The sequence below is a fragment of the Rhynchophorus ferrugineus genome, unplaced genomic scaffold (genome assembly GCF_030347505.1).
Source record: "Rhynchophorus ferrugineus isolate W39M unplaced genomic scaffold, kcgeb_rfMv2 rfM5, whole genome shotgun sequence".
NCBI classification, from domain to species: Eukaryota; Metazoa; Arthropoda; class Insecta; order Coleoptera; family Curculionidae; genus Rhynchophorus; species Rhynchophorus ferrugineus.
In genome coordinates, this window is record NW_027472584.1 from 26,395,595 (window position 1) to 26,421,971 (window position 26,377).

At 32.6% G+C, this 26,377-nt stretch overlaps 2 protein-coding genes across 16 annotated transcripts in view; both read right to left on the reverse strand.

Annotated features, from left to right (window-relative positions):
* Positions 1–2,705, reverse strand: part of MAPk-Ak2 (MAP kinase-activated protein kinase 2) — a 31,326-nt gene extending 28,621 nt beyond the window's left edge. For 4 of the 6 annotated variants that reach the window (XM_076405821.1, XM_076405828.1, XM_076405827.1 and 1 more), the window contains exon 1: positions 2,253–2,705. The gene's annotated coding sequence lies outside the window, so the exon portion shown is untranslated. The remainder of the gene's footprint in view (positions 1–2,252) is intronic. The other 2 variants (XM_076405822.1, XM_076405826.1) reach the window with 2 other exon arrangements.
* Positions 2,706–3,609: 904 nt separating this feature from the next.
* The window catches only part of kmr (pleckstrin homology domain-containing family A member kramer), a 32,502-nt gene continuing 9,734 nt past the window's right edge, over positions 3,610–26,377 (reverse strand). For 2 of the 10 annotated variants that reach the window (XM_076405812.1, XM_076405814.1), the window contains exons 2-14: positions 17,443–18,044; positions 17,177–17,384; positions 15,841–17,113; positions 13,700–13,928; positions 10,905–13,364; positions 10,004–10,169; positions 9,879–9,948; positions 8,088–8,243; positions 7,272–7,917; positions 6,867–7,058; positions 5,907–6,803; positions 5,698–5,850; positions 5,025–5,288 (exon numbers count right to left, since the gene is read on the reverse strand). In XM_076405812.1, coding sequence (XP_076261927.1) covers positions 5,173–5,288; positions 5,698–5,850; positions 5,907–6,803; positions 6,867–7,058; positions 7,272–7,917; positions 8,088–8,243; positions 9,879–9,948; positions 10,004–10,169; positions 10,905–13,364; positions 13,700–13,928; positions 15,841–17,113; positions 17,177–17,384; positions 17,443–18,044 — 7,168 coding nt within the window. In that variant the 3' untranslated portion in view covers positions 5,025–5,172. Of the gene's footprint in view, positions 5,289–5,567; positions 5,619–5,697; positions 5,851–5,906; positions 6,804–6,866; positions 7,059–7,271; positions 7,918–8,087; positions 8,244–9,878; positions 9,949–10,003; positions 10,170–10,904; positions 13,365–13,699; positions 13,929–15,840; positions 17,114–17,176; positions 17,385–17,442; positions 18,045–19,780; positions 19,935–22,142; positions 22,334–22,401; positions 22,517–26,377 lie in introns of those variants that run through there. The other 8 variants (XM_076405818.1, XM_076405816.1, XM_076405815.1 and 5 more) reach the window with 8 other exon arrangements.

Below are 26,377 nucleotides of genomic sequence, written 5' to 3' on the forward strand. Positions count from 1 at the left end.
TTACTGATATTAAAAATAACCATCCCTTATTTTTTTTTATTTACTTTATAGAAGAATATACGGTAATAGTTATACTCAGGTCCTTTATTTACCATAGTTGTTTGTGCTTCAGACTTGCGTAGGTGAGATAAATTCCCGACATCGGTTGTTTTCCTCGCAAAATCACGAATTGCTGATTAACGAAAACAATTATCTTGAACGTCAGTTATTTTTTTATTTCTTTGGCTAATTATAAGGTGTAAAGAGCAAAACAACGACAAAAAAACAGCCACAAAAAAAATCAAAAACAACATAAAAAAATGTTTTCGTCGTTATGTTGAATAACACCGCCAAGAAGTATAAATTAGTAATAAACAAATTAATATTTGATACTTATTTAAATAATTAATGCAACTAGACCGAAAACCTATTTATTGGTTCTTAAATTTGATGGGATGTTTTTAATCGATATATTTGCAACCCCCAAACACATGTAATTAAAATAATTAATTAATTATCGATCTATTAATATATTTGTCCCATATACCTAGTTTTTGTACACACACACATATACACAACTCACATAACAAATTATTATTTCGATTCAACATTTAAATAATACAAATGTTTACGTCATAAATGTTTGTACTAAATGATAAGCACGTATCAACAGAGCCGACGTAATTCAAATTAATTTTTGTGTATATAAAAAAGCTGTCCATAAAAAAACGCTTTATAATTGCTTTGAAGTTGAATTATACTGTTCCTGTATATTGACAGACACTTTGAAAGGTATTTTAAATATATAAGAATCATAATTCATTAAAAAAATACGCTCATTATAATATACGGTGAATCTATTAGAATGCGAAACCCTCAAAATTTTATATACTCCAGGGGGAAAAAGCTTTTGCGGGAAAACATTCACGAGATTACTTTCAATCTAATTTTAAAAAAAATGTAATAACCATTTTATATTCCTTTGTTGGCACGGGAATGACAAAAGAATACAAGGATGAAAATTGCAATAGGGTATTTCGATATAACCTGAAAATTACGATTCAAAAAAATAAAGCGCGTTTATTTTTGGTTGAAAACTTTTATATAAGTGATATATCGGTTGGATTTAAAAAAAGCAACATACTAAAAATAGGATTTATGAACAAACAAATAAAAAAGGCACGTGTTTATATAGTCTAGACGAACAAGTGCGTACTGTCATCTTGATAGGAAGTAAAGTAACGGCAATTTAATACTACTAAATTTTTTTATTTAAATAAACATTCGAAAAATTTACCAGGGACAATGTATAACAACAAAAACAAATAGGTATCATGTCTTTAAAAAAAGTGTAAGATTAATAAAAACACAACAGAATTCCTTATATTAATTTATATAGTTAATTAATCGGAATGATAGGTATACCAAAAACATACATGTAAATAAATCAAAACTTCATGTCGAATGATTATCATAAGAAAATGTACATTGATCATGTTGAGTTTTTTCCCCATAAAGGAAATGTTAATGAGTGAGATTTCTTTTATAGTAATATGCAAAAAAAATACACCGACTAATGTCCTTATGAAGTGAGTAAACGAAAACCAGTCAGCTTAAAATAGCTTCAACAACATATTTTTGATGATCTGCTCTAGGTTTAAATAATGGAAGAGAAAAAGTGCCTGTAATGTCTGAATAAATAAGACACGTGCTGAACTTCCCAAAAGGTAAGGGTCTGTTATTGCATAGCGTATTAAAGCATGAAGGGGTAAATATTATGGGCATAATTTTAATCGATATTCTGCAACCCGCAGCACGTATTATTTTTGACGCCACCCAAATGCAAATTATGAAAAATAATAATTTAATAGGATTTCATTAATAAACATTTATTGTATTAATATGGATGAAGTAAACAAACCGATTTTAATACTTTTTGAAAATTATTCCAGGGTTTTTGTTACTATCAGGGTAAATAGAACAATTTTACGTAGTTAGAGAAATGTAAATAATGCGCAAAACATCAAAGATGAGATTAAATATAATATATCGAAATACCTTGACTGTGAGAAACCTAAGTAAAAAAAGGTAGGTTGATATTTTGACGTGTATACAAAATAATAGTATAAGCAATTGGGAATATTCTAAAAACAGAAAGGTAGACACAGTTGTGGCGTCATTTTACGTAAACGCTGCGTTGTATGCGGCAAAAAATGCATTTTTGGCCCACCGAAATGTTGTTTACCTTAAGCTGAGGCAATATCAAAACATACCTAGACAATCCCTTTTTTAGTTATAACATGTGGAAAAACACCTATTGCGATCAACACTTTAAACACTAGAATATAACGCACAAATAAATTTGACACGATTTGTCGTACACAATGTTTCGATAAAGGTTATTTAAATACAAAAACAGCTTAATACTCGTCCACCATGCTTACTAAGACACAAAACTTCTCCAATGTTTGTTTGGCGATACTCAACCAACACCGCGCATTGTTGCCAAATTTAGGACATTCTTTCCTTGACGCCTGCTTTTTCAGATACGGTCATTGTAGGAATTTGTTATTTTCAAAGTCTACTCGCCGTATTAACATAAGACGTAACCATCACTAATACATGTCAAAGTAGTATGAATGAGAATCATTTGATTAGATGTCATGCGTATCTAAATGACCAACGTGGGAGAACTATCTGAAGCCACAAAATATTTTTAATTAACTGAGTACCCTGTTGCCAAATACGCTGTAAACTTTTCCGTCTTTTTTCGCAAAATATTTCTTCTATAGGGTGATACAAATTCCACGGGCCCTAAATTTTCACCTTTGTATCATTTTCATTTAATTAACGGGTAAAATACTCGTCATTACTGAATGAAAAATACCATGTAATATTAAAATAACATTTAGAAAATTGCGCGGTTAAATTTATTTCAACCTAAATGCATATAATGTACGTCTTCTGAGAGAATCTTATTCACAAACAAGAAAGTGAATGTATAAGGTAGACTTATACAGGGACGACATATTTTTTGCAACCTACATCTGTTTTATGACCTCGATGAATGTCTGCTGGGAATGGAATTTTTAAAACTGTCTCTATATCGGTTTCCTTTTCATTGATACAAGATACTACATCAGTAAATACAATTAATCAATTAAAATCGTTGATTATAATTAATAAACACGTTCGACAGGAATCACAGGACGAAATCGAGTTTCCATGATCTCCAAAATTTTGTCGTGTTCTCTTCACCGTTGCCAAATATCCTCGTTTTTAAGACACAACCAGGAAACAGTTCGTACGTCTAAAATCGGCGTTTCAAGGTACTCAAATTGTACACTTTTATTATACTAATGATTTATGAACGAAATAAAAGTTTCATCTAAATCACGGGAGTATATATTTAGAACTTTCAAAACTGCGCAGCAATATTTGTTTACTAGTTTTTAATTAATGGTAATAAAATGCCTACATTTATATGTTTCGTTCTCCAATTAAGAATTATTGAAAAACAACTAAAATACAATATATTGTTTTGAAATGTTCTAATAACCTTGAGTAAATATCTTCCGGAATTTCAACTCTAAGTATTCACCTTTGCAGAATAAATAAATAAACAACAGGTTTAAATTATAAGTTTATTTAAAAGTTATTTTTGGTCTACAAAACTATTTACATTTCACTGACGTCTCTTTTTATATAAGACCCAATGAACATTATTTTACAAATATTTACACTTCAATAACAACATTGTTTAACACAAAAAAGAAATCGATAGATGTTTTGGTTCAAAATACATAATAAAAAAAACAATTTTATTTTTTGTTACAAAAAAATATTATGTCTGAATAAATACATCTAGCTGGTTTTATATAACTTTTCGATCACTTCAGATAGTTGGTATATGTTCAAAAACATTTCCTTTTAATTCAAACATCTTAAAATAATTATCTATGTTTTGGAACTATCAAAGGTATTCCTGATACTATTTTAATTAATCATTTTTTTTGGCTACATTTAAACATTGTTTACGTAACTTTATCCAATGAGATACTTGCTTATATATAGACCATTCATTTAGTTTTGGCAACAGCTATAAAAACATACATATCTTTTAAAACAACATATCTTTTAAATTCGTCATATTTCGATCTTATACATTAAAATTTTAATATGTTAGGATACTTGATAACATGGAAGTAAGTGATATTATTCCATTGAGAAAATATACGGCCTTTGAGCAACCTATATTTATATTGCTTATGCTTTAACAACTCGTTCATGCCGAAATAATGCTTCTTACACCAAATGCTTACTAAGTTTACAGATTACTTAACATCCTTCCATCATAAACAATGATATTTCTCCGTTCTCTCATTAACAATTCGAAACTTAATAAGAATTTTGTGTAATAACAAATATTATCGGACTATTGTATTTTAATTGACAAAACGAAAATGTGAATTTTTTAGACTTATTGTCAAGTAATCAGTTCTTGTAATTTAATAAATTAACTTATCTACGTTACTTAAACACATTTTGCTTCAACATTTCGTGTTATTTATATATTCAATTTTTACTGATTGTATATTGTGTTGCATACGGACGGTACAACCTACACCGTGAAAAAATTTCACGCATTATATAACAATTAGAAATGTCGTAGCAAAAAAAAATCGGCAATATTTAATTGACAAAATAATTTGTATTGTTTAAAATAAAAAATATATATATTTAAATCAATAAAATTATAATTTTTAACATACAATAAATATTTTGTACTTTACAATAAAAGGTACATGTAATAGTAATATATTTCAGTCAATGTTTATTAATAAGTGACGCGTATTATTTAAAAAAATTAAGCAGCCTTAGCGTTTATTTAGAATTTACCAGAGTCTAAACATACCCACTCATTATTTTTAAATATAATAACAGTCCAAATATTTTTTTGTTAGAAATCACATTTTAAAATTGTATAATTAGAGCATTAATTTTTTTTCTTTACCTTACAACAACTTAATGTGTTGTGTACTGAAATACAAAAAAGTACTCAAATAAAAAAGTTGCCAAATTATGTAATCTAATTCTATTACTAATATTGTAATTTTTATATATTGACTCGTGAAATTATAACAATTCTATTTTGATTATATACTGATTAAATGAAATTATATTACTGTTATTTTAACTGTAAAAATTTTCACGCTGTTGATATAAGGGTAGAGGTGTTACTGGCGAAGAATCTTCTTCTTCTGTACTGATTGGCTGTGGATTTAATTGTAGTTTCGCCAAATTTTTTGCTAAAAAATATATTCATAAAAAACTTTATTTTGTTGCCTAATTAAATTCGGATTATTAGTTTATTAACCTCAATTAGTAGTAGGTGTAATAACCCTTGATTAGCACATAACCTTTAAATATACGATGCTTGCCAAGAGAAATATCCATCAGTTGCCTATAGAAATGTTAAAATGTATATTTTTTGATTCTGAAGGATATTTCTTACTTGAGTGTTGTTAAGTAACATTATAAATAATTATAAAAAGCATAAATAAAAGAAAATAAAACAAAAAACAGACCTAATATAATAAATGTTGTCACATATCAACTATTTTCAGGCTCATTGTTTCCTATAAATAAAAAAACAAAACAAATAAGAAGCAAAAATAAAAAAAACATGCAAATAAAACAACAACACAATTTCTTTACCTGCTACTACTTTACTAATTTCCATGACTTGTTTGGCTAGAATCTGATTCAATTGAAGTAGATGTTCTCTTTGTTTCTTCTCTTCCAGAATACTAGAGGTTGACGCACTTTTTGCGCTTGTATTTGGTTTCTTATCGACTGATTTATCATCTGCTATATATATAGTATAGTTTATTATATGTGAGATTGTAATTTAAATTTTCTTTTACCTGTATGACTAGTGGTTGCTGGAGTGCTGATGATGGCCGTATCAGACAGCATTTTCTTTATACTCTCCACTTTTTTCTTTCGTTTTTCTTGTTCTTCTGCACTAGGCTGTGGAAGTTGTTCAGGAATGTACCTCTCAGGAATCAATATTTTATTTGGAGTGCTTAATATATTATCAATAGTTTCTTCATTATATTTCAGCTCTTTGTTACTTAAAGTTGAACGAACTATATCTGGAGCATCTATTCTTTGCCTTAAAGCTCGTTCAATATCTAGATCGTCTCTAGCTCGACGACCATCCAAACTACCCAAACCAACTAAATTGTCATGCGGTGCTGTATGGTGTCTCCTGCGCTCTTTAGGGACAGCTCTTCTTTGTCCTTGGACAGTAGGACCTTTCTTGGAAACTTCCGTTATAATTTGACGCGCAGCTTCACTTTTAAATACCGGACTTAGTTCTGCTGGTTTTTGATGGCTTGTCCTAGTCGGCAAAGAATGATGCTGTTGTTCAAATGGCAATTTTTGCGGTAGAGACGTAGGTCTAAAAAGAACAGATGATCCTTGTGATGAATCATCTTCTTCTACAAGGGGATCACACTTTCCGTTAAAAGTCTTTTCTCTATCTCTTTGTCGGCGTTCTGATTCTCTCTTAACAATTCTCACAGTTTTAATTTCTTGTTTCTCCAGCTGATTTGACGATAACGCGGTATCATCACTAGTAGAATCGCTAGTTTTCATGTTCCTTTCTGCAAAATCCCCCGTTCCCATCGATTTTATATCAGTGTTAATATACAGGGGAGTTGTGGATGAGCTAGAGTAACTTTCATAACCATGATCAATATAGTTCATTGTATCCAGATCAGTTTCTCTCCAGAAAGATGTTGGTTTCTTTTTATTGACTATAAGGAAGGAGTCCATTGTAGTTATATTATTAGAGTAAATGTTGAAACTAAGAAACTTACCAGATTGGTTGTCAGGATGAGACTGATGTAAGTTTTGATGTGAATGGGGAGTTGTTGATCGGTCAGTGAGTTGTCTAACTTGTAAACTGAGTTCTTCGCGCTGTTTTTGTAAGTCTCCTATTTTTTTCTGAACCTTCTCTAAATCAGTCTCCAATACTTGACTGGTACCAGATAAATATGGCAAGCTGTCACCTGATAATTAAATGTTACGGATAAAATCATTTGTATAAAAATAAAAGGATAGTGAATTAATTTTGAAGATTTTTTTGATCATTTTATCATTTTTTGACGTTTTTGAGTGGCAAAGTCTGTTGAATACCGCGGGTATGATATAATTTATACTCGTCTGTTGTAAAGTCATCAAAACTAATTCACAGTTTTGGTATTTATGAATTAAGCTTATACCTGCGTTTGAAAATTGTGGAGAGCTCCTTTGATGTCTGGAACTCTGCAGTTTTTGTTTTAGAACCAGAAGCTCCTGTTCTAACCTGGCATTTCCTGCAACTGTCTCTTCAAGCTTCTTCGAGTTTTGTGCCAACATCAAATGGACTCTGCTGAGTTCGTTTTCTAAAACGAACTGTTGCCTACGCGCCTGCTCAATTTCTTCCGGATTATTTAAACCTTTCACCAATCTGTTCCTCAATCCGCCAAGAGCTCTTTCAATGTCTTCTTTGTCTCGTTGTAGATTATGAAGATTTCTCGATTCTTCTTGTATTAGACCATCTAATTGATACAGTTGCCGTACTTTTTCTTGTAACTGGACATGACTAGGCTCAATTCTATTCCAGTCTCGTTTCTCTTCAGCTAAGAGCCGCCTTTCTTGGATATGCTGATTGAATTCGAGTCTTTCACGGATATGTCTCGTCATATCGTTTCTCTCGTTAGGATTTCTATACAACGATCCTAATTTAACCATATTATCAACTAGATTCACTAATGGTTTTCTTTTCTCGTACTGCTTCTCTAACTCCAAAAGATTCTGTTTAATACGTTCCAATTTTTGGAGGTTTTCCATCCTTTGCATATGATCCATGTTTGCATGCATGTCAATCTAAAAAAATATTATTCGGGTATTAAGATGATTTTTTAGCAACGGTGACACCCAAATGTGTTAAGAGAAAGCCGGATGTTTAAACCCCATCACCCAGGAGACAAACAGTTAGTGCGAAGAAAATTATGAGGAAAATCGTTAGTGGTGAAACATCTCTGATGACGTCAAACCTGTAAAATTTCGATTTCATCGTAGCAATTTTCGATTGCCTGAAACGTCTGAGCCTGTTGTCTACGAAGCTGTATCAAAAGCAAAACCAACTCTTCGTGAGTACGACCCAAAAGTTCTCCAGCGGATACGTTCATTTTGTTTTTAGTAGCTAGTTCCTTTAAAAATATTGTTTTGGTAAGTTTTAAACAGAGGAACTTGTGCATACATTCAGTGTTGGATCAGCAAATATGCTTGTAAAAATTACAGCGCTAAAATATAGCCTTTTTGTTCGTTTGTTTGAAATAAATAATCATTGATTAATTATCATGAGAATTTGGAATAAGAACGATTGTGAACTTCATCTTTAAAACGTAAATGTCATAACAGGTCAATTGAAAAGTATCCGGCCTGGCACATAGATGGCGCTACTAGAATTAAACCAATATCCGTTTTTTAGTTAGCCCTAACCCTCAAAAGATGTGTGTATAAATTTGACAGCTGTCGGATCATTAGTTTGTGAATTATAGCATTTTGAGTGAAGCAACTTTTGTTATTGTGAAAAAAATGGATAAAAAGGAATTTCGCGTGTTGATAAAATATTGCTTTTTGAAGGGAAAAAACAGTTGAACATTTGAAGAAAAAACTTGACTTGATGCCAAGTTTCCGGACACTACCCCAGGAAAATCAACCATCAAGCATTGGTATGCTAAGTTTAGATGTGGTGAAATGAGCACCGAAGACGGTGAACGCAGTGGACACCCAAGAGAGGTTGTTACCGACCAAAACATTAAAAAAATCCACAAAATTATTTTGAATGACCGTAAATTGAATGTGTACATCATATCAAAAACAACGACGAGTTGATGATTCGGAGCAATGTTTGAATATGATCAAGCGTAATAAACCTGAGTTTTTAGGTCGATATGTGACTATGGAGGAAACATGACTCCATCATTTCACTCCGAAGTCCAATCGACAGTCATCTGAGTGGACTGCACACGATGAACCCTCTCTAATGCGTGGGAAAACGCAACAGTCGGCTGTCAAGGTTTTGACGTCTGTATTTTGGGATACGCATAGAATAATTTTCATTGACTACCTTGAAAAAGGAAGGACCGTCAACAGCGACTACTACATAGCGTTATTGGATCGTTTGAAGGGCGAAATCGCCGAAAAACGGCCGCATTTGAAGAAAAAGAAAGTGCTGCTTTACCAAGACAATGCACCGTGTCACAAGTCAGTGAAAACGATGGCAAAAATCCATGAATTGGGCTTCGAATTGCTTCCTCATCCACCATATTCTCTAGATCTGGCCCCCAGCGACTATTTGCTGTTGTCAGATCTCAAAAGAATGCTTGCTGGGAAAAAAAATTCGAAAAAAATTTTGAAGAAAAGGACAAATCGTACCACAAAAATGATATCAAAAAGTTGAAGGGTCGCTTAATCAGTGTATCGTATTTGAAGGGAATTATGTTGAATTAAAAAAACTAATTTTGCCAAAAAATATATTTTACTATGGTAGGCCGGGTACTTTTCAATTGACCTATTAATATTATTTTTCACATAAAAGAAACATTGAATGTAAAGTTAATTAATAGGAGTTTTGTATATTTAAGTCAGTGCAAGAAACTTTAATCGACTACTTTAATGAGTTTCTTATAATAAATATGATATATATTTTACGAAAAGGTAGAGAAAATGCATTTAAAATAAAATAAACACCATTAACTTGTTTTTTTTTCACGTAGTACTTAACGCTTTAAGATTACACAAATTTATTTGCCAAGCCATCATCAGAATAATAAACTTACGTTTTGGGAAGTTCTAAAATCTTGTTCCCGTTCATACATATATTGTTGTGGATTTATCCAAGTGGGATAACTATAAATTAGTCCGTCGTTTATGTATGCTACAAGTATTAATGAATGACCTTTACCTATTTTTATCGGGTTTATAAATAGCTCTATCAATATTGGTGATACTTCTTGCTTGAAGATTAGACGACGAATTCGGAGTGATGCTTCTTTTCGGGGCCATAGCTCTTGGAAATGTGTCTCTTTGCAAAGTACTCTCCCTGGGATTTATAGATATTGATCCAGAAGCTATAAAAATAAACTTGCCACTCACTCTTATTTTATTTGTTGTAGTAAAAGGATTATTTCAGTGTTTCATAGTTGTTTTTTCCTTGTATTTACATAAAACTATTGGTATATAAGAAATTTTGAGGGTTGGGATTTAAAATGAAACCCATTATTCTGAAATAAAAATTCAAAGCATTCAAAGTCATTTTTAGCACCTATTTTTCCAAAAAAAAATTGGCACAACGTGAATGTCTGGTGAATATGGAGGATAACCGACGATGTTCTTTCAATGCTTTGCTATTTTGTTTCTAAAATTTTTATTTATGGAACGTTTTTTAATTCAAAAAACTGGCTGGTAAAAATTATGTTACGTGATCAGGACAATATTTTATTGTTCACTCTGTTATGATAACAATATTTGATTATTTTTATTTTTATGAAATAATAAACATTTTTCATTTTTATGACACACATATTACTGCCGACATCGTTGCTAATAACTCACATAAATGTTTATTAAGTAAATATTGCCTACAAGAATCTTATAATGCTTACCTTTGTTTTTGTATGAGTTTGATTATTTTTATTGTGATTTTAGAAGTGATGATTTACAATTTTATTAATTCCTTTTTATATTGTATGTAAAATGTGCATTTTGAATATATCACAGTGTTAATTATATATAAAAATTGATATATACACTATCGTACAAGGAGATAAAAATAAAAATACATAGAGAAATAAAAAAAGTAATACCTGTCTCTGGATTGTTTCCATTATCGCCGGTATCACTACTACCTTCACCTAAATCTACCACCATTTGACTTTGAGGAACCTGGGCACCTGCAATTTTTAGTAGTTGATCATCCGATGGAGCACTAGACAGTAAATCCCACTGTCTAAGTGTTTCGCGATCGATTAAAAAACTTCCTTTCTTTTTTACTTCGGCTTTAGCTGTTTTAGACATTTTCTTATTGACAACTTCACTGGGTTTAAACAGTATATCGTTTACGTAGGTAACTTCTCGAGTTATCGCCCTGGGCGGCTTCTTCTGACTGATTTCCTGATCTATTTCGATACAATCCAAATCGTCCATTGATTTTGTATGTCTCTGGCTCACCGATCTCAGTTGTTCTCTCCATATCGAGTCTTCCTCCCACAAATAACTGCCTTCCGAAGCAGTGTTATGTTCGGTCGCTGTAGTTGCTCGTTCTCGAGATGATTGCTCGCTTGCAATGTTTTCGTTAAGAACATTTTCGAGGAGCCCCTCCAAGGAATACGATTTTCTAACGAACTTTTCTGTTCTCAAATCGATCTCGTCGAATTTGTCGCTTTTTCTGTGGACGTAAACATTTCTCGAAACCGGATGTATGTCCAGGTTTTGGAATTCGATTTTTTGCCGTTTTAATGTGTCGGATTCGTATATGTTCTTTTTGTCGATGTTGTCAGATTTGTCCGTCAAATTTAGGAAATCGACTGAAACGGATCTGGCTTCCGCTGCTAGGGTACTGGGACTTTCCTCGCGGCATGATGTCTCACCTTGGGTCGTATCTTTAATAGGGTTTATGATGCGCGTAATGTCTTTTTTACTACCGTTTGTGCTTTCGCGTTGATTATTTAACGTCGATGATGCCTCCAAACTTGACATATTACCAGATAAATCGGAATAATAGTACGGGGCGATCTGTGGAATATCAATTTGACTGCCGGACAGATCCACTGTGCTTACAACAGGAGTGGATCTATTGGAATTAGCTAAAAAACTACTTATCTCAGCCGAGACCGAGCAACTACTTTCTGGACGTCCTCTAGGCCGAAAATCAGCTACGGGGCTTGATGAAACAGCGTGTTTTTTCAGAGCACTGTTGATCTGAGCTTCAGAAAAACTCGCATCCTGCGAAACCACCTGTTTTCCAACTAAAAAGTTCTCATAAGCCGGTACATCACCTTCTTTTTCTGCGTCATCACTTTCCTCCTCTAATTTGAGGTTCTCGAAATATTTTTTCACCCCCGTTATATCTTCTATTTTACCATATTCCGTGGGAGTACCATAATCATCAGATAGAGGTCTCCTTTTATTGGCTATCGACAATTCTGCCATAGAATCACTGTTAGAAGAAAGCCTACTCATACTGATACTTTGTTCCAGATCCCTGTAACTCATCGTTGGAACCTCATGATCTTTAAAATCCTTTAGTGACATGAAACTGGTGTTCGCGTCGAATTTCTCCCTCGATTCTTTCGTTGGACTTTTCTTAGATCGATTGTTACTGTTGAAGTACTGGTCTGAGTTTCTGTTTTGCAAAGTTGGTACGAAATGTTCATTTTTCGAACGAATTGTTGGTATATAGTCATCGTCGTCTAGTGGAGGTGAACTAGTTGGAATCGGTGGTGGTGATACAAGTTCACTATCAGAACTGTCTTGGAATTCAGGAATGATTTTGCTCACTCCTAAATAATATGACGCTGGTCGAAATGTATCTGATAAACTAAACCTGTGTTGGTTAGGGTTTTCCAAAGATTCGAGATCTTTGGAAGCTTCATCGTCAGCATCGGAACTATCGGATTTATCGTCTTTATTATGTTGATTGACTGGCGACTTTAGAATATCCGGAAGCTCTTCGTTGTCTTGAATTTCGTTTTGATTTTTCAAACCCGGTACCTCCATATAAACTGGTTCCGACCTACCCTCACCAAAACAAACCATTTCGTATTGTTGTTGATCATTTTTATCCGTTTCATTGGACTCCATTAAAGAACTATCAACGGCTCGAGTCATTTCGACGTAATGATTCTCCTCCGGGTCGTTAAAAGTAACGGTAACATCACTATTTGTATCACTACGTGATTGTAGGATGCTTTTCTTCGGTGACATTGGCATATAGTTGCCTTCTAAAATCGATGTCTCTTCTGGCGAAGGATTTTGAAATTCAGACAGAATAGCCTTGACCAGGGCCCCACTGGACTTGATATCGGTTGTTACTGTAGTCTCGTTAAAATCACTATCACCGATGCAAGACATTTGGAAGTGGCAGTCATCCGATTTCGAAGTTTCGGTTAAAATAGTCGAAGATGCAGCAGGCTCCTCGGAAAGCTCTAAAGTAGTGGTAGAAGTGAATGGTGCATGTGTATGTGAATCAGAATTATTCGGAAATGTGTCCATGGTCAGTCCTGCCTGTGAGTGCATACTTGTCTTGCTTGATCTCTCCCCATTGTCTGAACCCATAAAAAATTTACATCAAGATAAGTGTCCATTGCCATCAGAGCTTTCATTAATCTGTTAGTATTTGTTACGGAAGTTAAGGTGTTAGTCACAGATAAATAAGACTCAAGTCAGGCAGGAAGGACCTATAGATACTACTCCCAAAAGAACCAACACCATATTCATAAAATTAAAAATATATATATATGTGCATATATATTATATAAAATAACGCGTCACGAACCAATAATAAACCAAAAAAAAAGGACGAGAGGATATCAATGAACGTTAAAGATGTAATGTAAGATCAATATCCTCACGTTTATCATTCATAACCTCAAAAACTTACCTTCGTCATCAGAGGAGTAACTATTATATTGAACCATGTTATGCACCGTTTTCTTGTTTGGCACGACGGTCTTTTTCTGCTTCCTGTCAACTGCGTAGTTCTGATAGTTATAAATGTTTTCTTTTCCTACAGGATAGCCTCGGTAGTGTTGAGTGTGGGACTTTCGATTTAGAGGTGACTGAAGCATTCGTTGCTTCCATTCTAATAATCTCTTCATCGATTCTTCACGCTAGATGGGGGTTTTCACATTTTAAATGTTTACTTACTTAATATCTGGTATAGAATTTTTCATTTTATAACTCTTTATCTCCATTACCATTTTCGTATCAAAATTATTTCATTATTTACAGAAATTAGAGGTTACGATGAATTTCCGGCTAATAAAAAATTCTAACACAATGATATATACGAAAAAAATATTTTTATGTTAAAATGAATACGTCTAGACCAGATTTTTCTTTTAAGGAGATATTCTAATCAGGGAGCTTGAAAAATCTTGGTTTTCATATTTGCAATTTAAATATAAATTAGCATCACGTTAGACAAAAAGCAAAACACATTAGAACCAAAATAAAACAACTATACTGGTTAGTCCGAAGATACTCTTAATTTGATCTAAAATCAAAGAGGTTGATCTATAATACGATTATAAAGCCAATTTGGACCTATGGGGTGCAAATATGGGGTTGCACTAAAAATTCAAATCAACTAGTCATACAACGCTGTCAAAACAAGGTTATTCGATTGATTATCAATGCCTATCGCTATGTAACCAACGAAGAACTGCACGATGACCTGGAAATCAAATGGATATGCGAAGTTATCCAAGATTTCGCCTTGAAACACGAAAGAAGATTACTAAATCATACTAACGTGGAAGCAATACATCTACTGGACAGCGTGCAGAATGTCAGGAGATTGAAGTGAACCAAACAATACGAACTTATATAAAGTGTATACCTTTAGTGTAAACTATAGCTATAAGTTATTATAATTTTATAATTGAGGAATACAATATTGATGTATTTTCTCGCACTTGTCTTGCTTGTGAATTAATCCAAGTACATAAGAAAAGTAGTAATAAATTAATTGTAAATTAAGATTGTACTAAGCGTATCTAATAAAGATTTTATAAAAAAAATATAAATAAATTAATTTTGGAGATATATAGCACTTCAAACAAAACAGCCAATTCACGTCATAGATGACGTTGAATATATTGTGAAATGTAGTATGTAAAAATGTAAAATTCGTTTTAAACTCGGAGCGACTATTTATTCTCTTTTTTGACCCTAGTGAAAAAGAGATAGTATGCTGTTTGATGTGGTTGGCACTGTTGCCAAATGTCTACAAAATTCTTCAAAACATTAGTAATAATAATTAAAGGTTACAAAGTGCATTGGCTGTTCAGATGGATAGATTATAGCTGTTTTAGTGACGCGATATCTAAAAACAACTTTTTTCTTGAAACTACTTTTTTCAAAACGGTTGACATAATGTCCCAAATTCCACAAAGTTCGGTGTCAGCCTTCACCATAGATTTTTCTATAGAATAAAAATTAAAAAAGTCAAACAAATTTTTTTCACCAAAATTACGACTGCTGGGAACAAACGGGATTTACAGAACAAACGAAGGAGTCACAGTCAATATCAAAATGTCTTTACAAAGAGACACTGTGTCGAAGGACACAAGAACTAAGCGTAATAAGTAAATATGCTCTCTAAAATATATTACTTGGATATAGAATTGTTAATTAGGTGGATTAGGCCTCCAGGGGATACAACTACATGTGATATGGAAAAGACTTCAAAGAAAATATATTAAAAACCACCGTAACCTACAAACTATTATAACTGTGTACGTAATTGTGGTTATAAGTCCTTCGATAATATATACATTAGATTTACTATAATGTTAAAATAAATTATATTTGATAACAGCATTTTTGTTTAGTTATTTTATTTATATTAGAATTTTGTTGTATGTCAAAGCCAAACTGAACTAAAACTCTGAGTTGATACGGCAACATTGCGACGTTTTGACGTCACACATTTAGATGACGTATGTATAAAATAACTTTGGATAGACTATAGACTGGAATACCATCTTAATTAATTGAGTTGAACTAAATTAGACTTACCTTTCGTTCTCCTTCCATTCTGTTGACGTTTTCTTCTAAATTAGAGTCTTCTCTGTTACTTTGTGATAAACGTGCACTTGCCGAGCGTATGAACTGTTCTTGATTGACGTTTCTGATATTATGGTTCATGTGTTGTTCGTGACTCATCGCACATTCCCTGTTTAAGCTTTCGTTTTCTATGTCCTGAGCGCAAAGAAGTGAGCCTTCACTAAGAGCACTCCTGCTACGCACTGGTTGTATATTGACCGAAGTTTCTGTCGGTTCTCTAAAAGGATAATTATAACCGTAAGCATTGGGAAGGTCTACGTCATATCGTTCTCTGTGTTTGCGATGGCTTGGATCGACTGGCTGATATTTAATTGGCATTTTCTGTAGATATTGGGCACTTTTTCGCATTTTCTCCGCATACCTCTCTTGCGAATAAAAATAGTCGTTGTCTCTGTTTCTCTCGCGATCTACGAAGTTCGTTCTAGGCGTGGCAGTGTCGCAGTCTTTTGAGCTAATGTTTATGTCCAAACTTGATTTAGGTCTCGTTTGTTGTGACACCGCGATATTGGACGGACTCGGTTCTAGTTTATTCGGCTTATATTCTAAGAAGTCGGCGCTATGAGGCCTCGAGATCGCCTGTACGGGAGGTTTACGCATCTGAATGGGATCTGGGTAATGAGGTCGTAACATTTCAACAGGCGGGGGAGCATAGCCCTTCATGGGATAACCTAAATTAACGGTGGGGTATCCTTTTTTAATTAAATTGTCCGACGCCACGGGACTCAACGGTCTTTTGTACGCGCTCTGTTCCGCGTATATGTCTTCATAATCCGAAGGATTTCGATATTTTGTCAAGTTGGATCGTCCGTAAGTGTCGGGTGTTCTCCTATCGACGTTCTGGGGCCCTAAAAATATTCTCTCCCCGTAAATTTGTAAATCCGGCCGATTATTCTGTTGTTCTATTTGCCGCCCGTAACTGCTGGACGGGCTCTTCGTGCCACCGCTGGGTCCCACGTAGTTTGGATAACGTTCGAATACCTCCAGACCGGGGGAACAATAACCGTCGGTTAAGCGTCGTGGCTTGGGCGGGGCATTCGCATAAAGCGGCTGATTGTACTGATTTAGTTCCTGTTGACTAGAGTTGCTTAAATCAGTCGTGTTACTGGAGCTATGGACGTGGACAGGATTGTTGTTCGCCTTGTTGGATGCGGTGTTTTGATTGGATACACTTTTCAGTGCCACGGGTTCATTATTTTGCGATCGTTGAAATTCAGATGCAACTTCTCTGTGAAAAAAAATCAAATCAATAAGCGACGAACATCAAAATCACGAGATTCGGGCTACTTACATGTTATTTTGCAGGTTACAAGCTAAATTTAATATATGAACCCATTGCATCATCAGCTCATGCGAATCAGCGGCCAATATGTACGTTCTCATATTGGCGTGTTCGCACTTAAATGCAAACTTCCGGTTAACTTTATCCTCAGGCCCGCAAACTGACACTTTATACGACGGTAACAAAATCGACCCTAACAATTTTTCCTCTTGAGAACCTACAACAAATTTACGTCCCATCGTATAACATAAAAATAGACATCATCACTGTCTTACCTTTATAATAAAATAGACAGTACTCCGACAAGACGAACCAACGTTTTTTCCATAGCATAAATCCTTCGGAGCCTTGTTTATGCAACCAACCTTGCATCGCCACAGGTGCATTGGGTGGTCTCCGTGCAGAAGGCGAACGTAGTTGTTTCTTTTCCGCCTCTTTCACTTTGCTTTTCGATATCGTCGCCTTAGCTTGGACTTGTTCTTGCTTCTCATCGGTTACATAATTGTTCTGTTGTACCGTCGCTATTTGGACCGTGTTCTGTTGATTCGTTGCAATATTCGGTTTGGATATGTGCTGATGGGAATACTCGTTGGAATTCACGTTAACTCCATACTGAGGATAATGTTGAAAGTGTCGATGAGCCGTGCTATGAATCATCTGTTGATTGTTAATATTCAACAACAATGGCGATTGCATCTGGTGTGGATGATTCTTCATCTGGGGATGTTGATGTATCAAAGGATAATAATGTGGCGCTGTCTTATGCTGATGTACCGGATGTTGAACGGCTTCGTTATTAGGTACAACCAGGTTATTAGGATTGGTATTATCGAAACTGGAAGGCTTTGGGCTTTTATCCATCTTGCTTGGGTCGATCCTGAAAAATAACATGACATTCCTTTCATGCTTTGCAGCTATATGGTTTTTTAAAATATTTTAAGATGCGCCGCATATACTCATTAACAGTTCTTTTGAAATAAATGCGTTCCTCTTAAAAAATTCTATTTATGTGGTAATGAACCGCTGAAAGAAGCCTGGTGGGGTGCACACAAACAAAAGACACGCTCAGCTGATGGTTGGTGCCAGTGCAAAGGCGCTTTAAAACGAAAACAAGACACAATTACAGCTTTCTCGCTCATATTCACCTTCGTGTTTTCTTTTTTTTTTACTTTATAAGTCTATTGTTCGTAGGTAATTAAATTCGAACTAGATCGGATAGTTTTTATGTATGACCTCGTCCTTCATTTCATCTAAATCGTCATAAAATAAACATATTGTAATACGTTCTCGCATTGAAATTTTAAGCAGTGATATACCCGTCATATTAGGAAAAGACAACTGTTATTTCATTAACTCAATTTATTTCATCCTCGTAGACGACTTTGCCCCTCTACGACGTTTTAACGACGTTACGTGAGTTTTTATCAGCACCAACTATGTCTAAGTAATTAAAACAAAATCTTTTAATGTAATACCAGAGCTTAGTGAGTGTACCAATTAATTCCTAACACACCTTCGTATGAGTTGTAATGTAAATGCATAGGGTGTGTATTAAAGCACCACAAAAATATCAGTCTTAACTTTTTCGATATAAAACAGATGTTCCGGATATGCGGGTTTCGTTTTTTTTAACCCTATAACATATACAGGATGTATATGTTTTCTTTATATATTCTGTGTAAAATATCGGAAATTTAATATTTGAAAATGAGCAGTTGATTTACTGGATTGTGGACGATAAAGTTGGTGCTTATTATATAGAAACTCATTGTAAGAGACTGGATTCAATATATGATCATATATTTTAAGTTTATTCATAATATTACGATTGAAATGAAATGCGTCCCCATTGAATTTATCTCTAAACAGTTGAATTTCTTTGCAAAAAATACTCAACAATCGTTTTCGATCGAGCACCTTACTCGCTTGATATGGCTTCGTGTGATTTCTTTTACCACTTCGAGAAAAAACACTAAAAGAAAATTCACGGATGGACTTGAAGATTATACCACAATTAGTCTACGAAAAATGTAGAGAGGATTGTCAAAAATATGATAATAATTCTTAGTGAACTTAAAATTTTGTTAAATTAATAGAACTTAATAAATATAGTGGTGAAGAAACATTCGGTACCTTGAAAATAATAGAGAATTTCGATATGTCATCATATTCACATCATAATTAATCTACATGATTTGTGGTGGTTAATTTCATATTGTTGGTAACGGTTAAATTAGTTAGCACTGTCTTCTAGCCATTAGTGATGAATAATGAATGAACGGCTAAGGTATGTAAATTAATGATATGGTGGTTATGTCTCATGCTTACTATGAAATTCTATTATTCTAAAATGAACAGATAAAAATATGTCATGGGTGATGATAAAAATTACTGTGTGTATTTGTTGTTATCGCTGACTTGGTAAAATATCAGTTTTACTCCAATAAACCGATTACTAAACTTTAATAAACTCTCGTACGTCGATTTAAACAAGTTCACGATTTACATTCTATTAAATCAAGTTTCGTAACAACATTCTACACATGCATTTCAGAATCCGACGTGGTGTTTATTTATCTTTGCAAATTAACGTTAAAAGCATGCTACAATTACCATTCCCACAGTTGCCACAAACAGGAAAACATTTTTTTAAAGGGTGTTCTAAATAATTTCCCGAAATAATTTTAAAAAAATATTCCTTTGACCGGGTTAGATTTGATCTTCTGGGGATTCGCACTCGATTTTTAGTACGACACTTTTTAGGTCACCATGTCGCTTTCCTTTTTACATCCCAACAACCCTGTTGTCGTGAAGGGTGATGAGGAAATTAACACTGTTTCTTTCAGGGGTGCTTTAAAAGGACATGGACGTGTTTCCAGGTTTTTTTTTGACGAAGGATAACGCGGAAGAGTGACAGTGCTTCAATACCGGATCCGAGAAACTAAAATCTTGATATACATTGCCGGTTTTAATGCGCTGGCGCCATATTTAGACCAGTCGAGTTTGAATGTTCCACATTATAAGTGTTCTCGCGTTATTTTTTCGTTAATATCCACGTTATACGGTATTATATCAATCAATTTTAAATTTCAACATTATATTATGATAATAAAAGTTATTTTATATATTGTAAAACATATTTACATAATTGCGAACATAAAAAGTTTAATTTTACATTGTTTGTGTTCCCATAATTATTTTAAATGTTCAAATTCTTTAATAAATTACGACTGTGGATTAATTATGCATATATTTCATCCCGAATATCTCTAATAACATTTTACATTCTAAGATATGCCGATTTAACGAAGTTTAAATGCTTGTAGAAGAGTGGTTTTAACAATAAATAAATCTATAGAATTCGAATGAGGAAACCGATGTATAACCAGAACGAACTCATAAGAGAATCACTATTGATCATCACTATCGATTCCTATTGGTGAGTTTGAGTTGAGAAATGGAAGAATAACAGTCAATGCAACGCCATTGACAACACTCTATGGCGTACGTGCTACTAAAATGATGAGAAAACATTTTTCCATGATAAAACAATAAAAATCCGCTTGAAATTAATTCACAGTCCTTATAAATGTAATTAAAATCAGTAACATTAGCCCTATTACTATAAAACAATGCTTGTCACCATCAATTATATTTATATTTTGGTAATTACCTAAAAAAATACTAGTATAAAAAATCTAGCCATTTTAATTTCACCTGCCAAGTATTTTCAAGTTTACAAAGAAACTGAAAACTGTTATTAGTATATACCTAACCCATTACATGTTTTTTTTGCGAAACGATATTTAATATGCGTGGAAATATTAACGCTGGAAGTCATTGTCTTGAAAAAAGCAAATATCGAGCAATTATTCCCGAAGGTTATTCCGTTTTAAGGCTTCATGTTACTGTCTCTTTCTTTGAACTAGTTCAAAATGATGTCCTAAGTATACTTATTAATCTTTTTTATGTTAAAACGCTATTTCCCGTAAGATATACGCATTTATCTCCTTTATTTTTTGTTAACAACATAATAACAATACCGTTTCAGTCAATATTATATTTCAACTTTTTTTTTTGATAAGATGTGATTCATTCTATAGTAAAATGAATCATATAAGACTAATAATTTAAATGACTTAACTCATTATCATTGTCTGTGTAATTTCTCGAATATATTTGTATGGTACTATAAATACTTTTATGTATTTCAATTAATTTGACATATTGAGTAGGATATGGACCTTTTTCGTCAAAGACAAAGATTTATTTTAGTCATTTCCTGGAAATGTATGACGTTAAAAATAGACCTGCCTCAAATCCGCTGACACATGTCTAATTTACCCGGACTAAAACATTTCCGAACTCCTAGTGGAATAGGTCTGACTGTGAAGGGTCAACGAAAAAAGGTAGCTTCATCGTCAGGCAAACGCATAAGAGAGAGAGGTAGGATTTCTGTCGGCACCCCTTGTCTGGGGAGTATCGACAATATTTCTCTGTACTTCGTACACTTGAATGGGTATTTATTATGTAGAGGAGATAACATTCGTGGAAAGAAGATGATTTTCAGATTCTCAGAAGATGCAGCTTTTTTGCAAATATTGTTCGAAAACCGTTTAACATTTTTCGTAACAAAGAACCAGAAGTATTTTAAAAAAGAATCACAATATATACATTAAAATGTTGTTGGGCAATTATATAAATGTTTCCAATATATAATAACAAATATTACAGATTATTTTAACAATAAAAATCATCATGCTTTACGTGTAGAAGATGATTCAGCTAGAAAGTGATTTAAAGACAGAGAAATTTCGATATTACTGATGCGGTTCACGTTGAATGACCTCTTACTTCTTAAACAACCGATAACCGTCAATAATAATTTTATTTTACCATAGCGAGAATCACGATTACCATATATTGACCCATTTAATTCGAGGAAATTAAAAAAAAAACTATTTATTTTACTCACCAATATATCGCGTCTTACACAGTACAGTAACATCAAAATGAACACACAATTTACACAACAGCATTGATATTAATTCGAAACAGTTCGAAATAATGTTGAGTGGACATGTTTTGGTTTTTGGAAGCGTTTACTTGCGTTTTAATCGAATATATAAGCTCGACCACTAAATTCCTGACCACCAACAACAATTCGCAAAATGTATGTTACAGATGATTTCGGGTAATTAAATGCCGTTGAAAAAAAATCTAAAAATACGTACTTCGAATCTGGCTATGCCAAAAATACACTCCCAATATTTATGGCAGATTTCATTTTAAAATATCAACGCTAAAGGTTATGGTATTTATATTTTTGATTCGTTATATATCTTAACTAAATAAGATTTTGATATGGTGATAACATATAATGTCACTGCTTATAAATACCTTTTTATCAATATCTTTTTGGAGGAGTACTGTCGGCTTCATTTCAATATAGTGTATTGATAATGAATTTAAATTATTTTGGTTAGGCTTAATTTATTAAAAATCCTATAAAATAGGTAATTAAAAACGTTAAGATCTTTAGAATATCTATTATAGAAAAATAACAAAATATTTTAGTCCTTTTTGTTGCAACAATTAATTTTTTGTCAAATAATATATCATTTATCATTTAAGAGCGCATTTTTTTTATTTTTCAAATATATATTGTTTAGTTTGAATAATTCACGAATATTTGGGTATGAGAAAGCTCTGTGCAAAGTGGGTGCCGCGCGGGCTCACTTTTGACCAAAAACAACGACGAATTGATGATTCGGACCAGTATTTGAAGATGACCAAGCGTAATAAACCCAAGTTTTTGCGTCGATATGTGTCAATGGATGAAACATGGCTCCATCATTTAACACCGATCCAGAACAAAGTCCTAAGAAGCATCGTAGGTGCACCCAGATATTACCGGACCATTTATTTACATCGAGATCTTCAGATACCGACTGTCAATCAAGAAATTAAAAGAATTGCAAAGAGACATGAGGAGAGACTTCACTCTCATGTTAATTTCGAAGTATTACAACTCTTGGACAACACCAAAACCGGACGCAGACTCAAAAGGACCAAACCATTTGAACTTGTGTAGTGTGTTGTAGTGTAGTGCAGTGAGGTGCATTAGAAAAAACTCAAAGTGTTAAAACAATTATTATTATGTTAGAGACTATGTAGGACTGATGAGTCCTATTAGATATATACCTAGATTTAAGCTATTATAAGGACAAATTGTAGGTTAGTCGGCAACGACTAGTAACAATGTATATAATTATAAAAAAAAAAAAAAAAAAAAAAAAAAAAAAATTTAACACCGAAGTCCAATCAACAGTCATCCGAGTGGACGTTACACGATGAACCCGCTCCAAAGCGTGGGAAAACACAACAGTCGGCTGGCAAGGTTATGGCGTCTGTATTTTTGGGATGCGCATGGAATAATCTTCATTGACTATCCTCATCCACCGTATTCTCCAGATCTGGCCCCCAGCGACTGTTTCATGTTCTCACATCTCAAAAGAATGGTCGCTGGGAAGAAATTTTCGTCGAATGAAGAGGAGATCGCCGAAACTGAGGCAAAGGATCATCGTACATCAAGCAAATCGTACTACAAAAATGGTAACGAAAAGTTGGAGGGTCGCTATAATCAGTGTATCACCCTTGAAGGGAATTATGTTGAATAAAAAAACTAATTTTGCCAAAAAAATGTGTTTTACTATGGTAGGCCAGGGACTTTTCAATTCACTTGTTAAGAGAATTCAACTCGAACATTTTGACAACTTCACTCAAACCCTTTCATGAATCTCGTAATTAATATAATTCTTGTTAAGAAAACTTTTTATATAACGTATACAATATTTAATATATTGGGTATGTGAGAATCTACTTGGTTACACCACAAATATAAACATTAATTTTTTTTTTCGGAATACTTTTACTTTATTTACATTTTTTTCAACTTTTTAACCGATAAATTTGAATATTGCCAACCAAAGAATACTTTCAGTTAAATTCTTTCAAGTATGCCAAGGTTTTACTCGACAAATTTAACTATCAAGTACATAAATTAAAATTAAACTAAGTCATACAATGTTGTTATACGTTACATTGATTGGAACATCGATTTTTTCTACTGTATACTTATTGTTTGTATAATTTTATTGTTTCCTGGCCTATACATTTAATTTGCAACCGTTTCAGGATCTTGGATAGTTTTGGAGGGGTTTAACCCCGCTGAAAATTGAAGGTCGTATATAAAATTGTGTGCCGAATTCAGTGCTAAACTTGTTTTTATATAATTTTCAGTAGTTTAAAAAATATGAAGGAAAATAATTTTTTACTTAAAATCGCACACAATATATTTTTTGAGATATCTCAAAAACAGTTAGCTAAACATCAAAACTGATGGGTTTATAGTTTTTCTGGCCATATTATTGATAAACAGTGAATGTTTCATTGCATTCTGATACCTAACATTTTTAATTCAAATTTTCCATACATATACTCAGGAAAAATTGCAATTTTTGCCGATTTTTAGACTTTTCACTGTAACTGTGCTTTTAATAGTAATAATATTGCTGAAAATTGAAGGTCGTACATAAAATTATATGCTGAATTCAGTGCTAAACTTGATTTTGTGTAATTTTCAGTAGTTTAAAAAATATGAAGGAAAATAATTTTTTACTTAAAATCGCACACAATATATTTTTTGAGATATCTCAAAAACAGTTAGCTAAACATCAAAACTGATGGGTTTAACGTTTTTCTGGCCATATTATTAACAAACAGCGAATGTTTTATTGAATTCTGATACATGACATTTTTTTGCAATTTTTCCATATATATACTCAGGAAAAATTGCGATTTTTGTCAATATATATTTTGAAGGAGTACTGTCGGCTTCATTTCAATACGATGTATTGATAATGAATTTAAATTATTTTGGTTAGGTTTAATTTATTAAAAATCCTATAAAATAGGCAATTAAAAACGTTAAGATCTTTGGAATATCTATTATAGAAAAATAACAAAATATTTTAGTCCTTTTTGTTGCATCAATTAATTTTTTGGTTAAATAATATATCATTTATCATTTAAGAGGGCAATTTCTTATTTTTTAAAAATATATTGTTTAGTTTGAATATATAATTTATATATAGATTTGTCTAATCAGTGTCAGCGGTCATTAGCTAATATAAACAAACTTTCAAAAAGTAATTTAGTTAATATCACACTAAAAGTAACATTATATTTTTCTGTCTAGCGGGATGTCTAGCTTCATACGAATGTTTGAAAGAAACAATAATTGTTAGGTAATGGATAATTGATGAATAATTTTATTATACTAGTGTACTACATACTAAAAACAAGCTTGCTGTGTTGTTGTGCTTTTAAATACCGTTTAATTTTTTATTTTATTTCAAATTAAAGTGATAGAATGTGCTTTTAGCGTAGTATATATAATCTATTTTATTCAATATCGTAAAACCTCGTAATAAAATATCAAAACTGATGGGTCTACCTTTTTTGTGGTCATATTATTGACACACAATGAATGTTTCAATGAATTAATAATAACATATTGCTGAAAATTGCTATATATAAAATTGGATGCTGAATTCAGTGCTAAACTGGTTTTTATACAATTTTCAGTAGTTTAAAAATATGGTTGGAATTAATTTTTTTACTTAAAATCACACACAATATAATTTTCGCCATATATATATTAAACAGTTGGGTAAATATTAAAACTAATGAGTTTATTATTTTTCTGGTCATATTATTGACCAACAGTTAATATTTCATTGAATTCTGATACCTAAATTTTGTAGCATTTATATATATATATATATATATATATATATATATATATATATATATATATATATATTTCTATATATATAAATTTTGCCCGTTTTTTGGACTTTTTACTTAGACTCGAACAATGATACACAAAATTAGGTACTAATAATAGTGTGATTAATTCAGGTAAATTCAGTGCTAAACTGGTTTTTATACAATTTTCAGTGGTTTAACAAATATGGATCGAATGGTTCTAATTACGCACATCTTTAGAATATATCATGAAAAATAACAAAATATATCAGTGCTTTTTATTACATCAATTAATTTTATTTCAAATAATATCATTTATCATTTAAAAGCCTATATAAAACATATATTGTTTTGTTTGAATATATAATTTATATATAG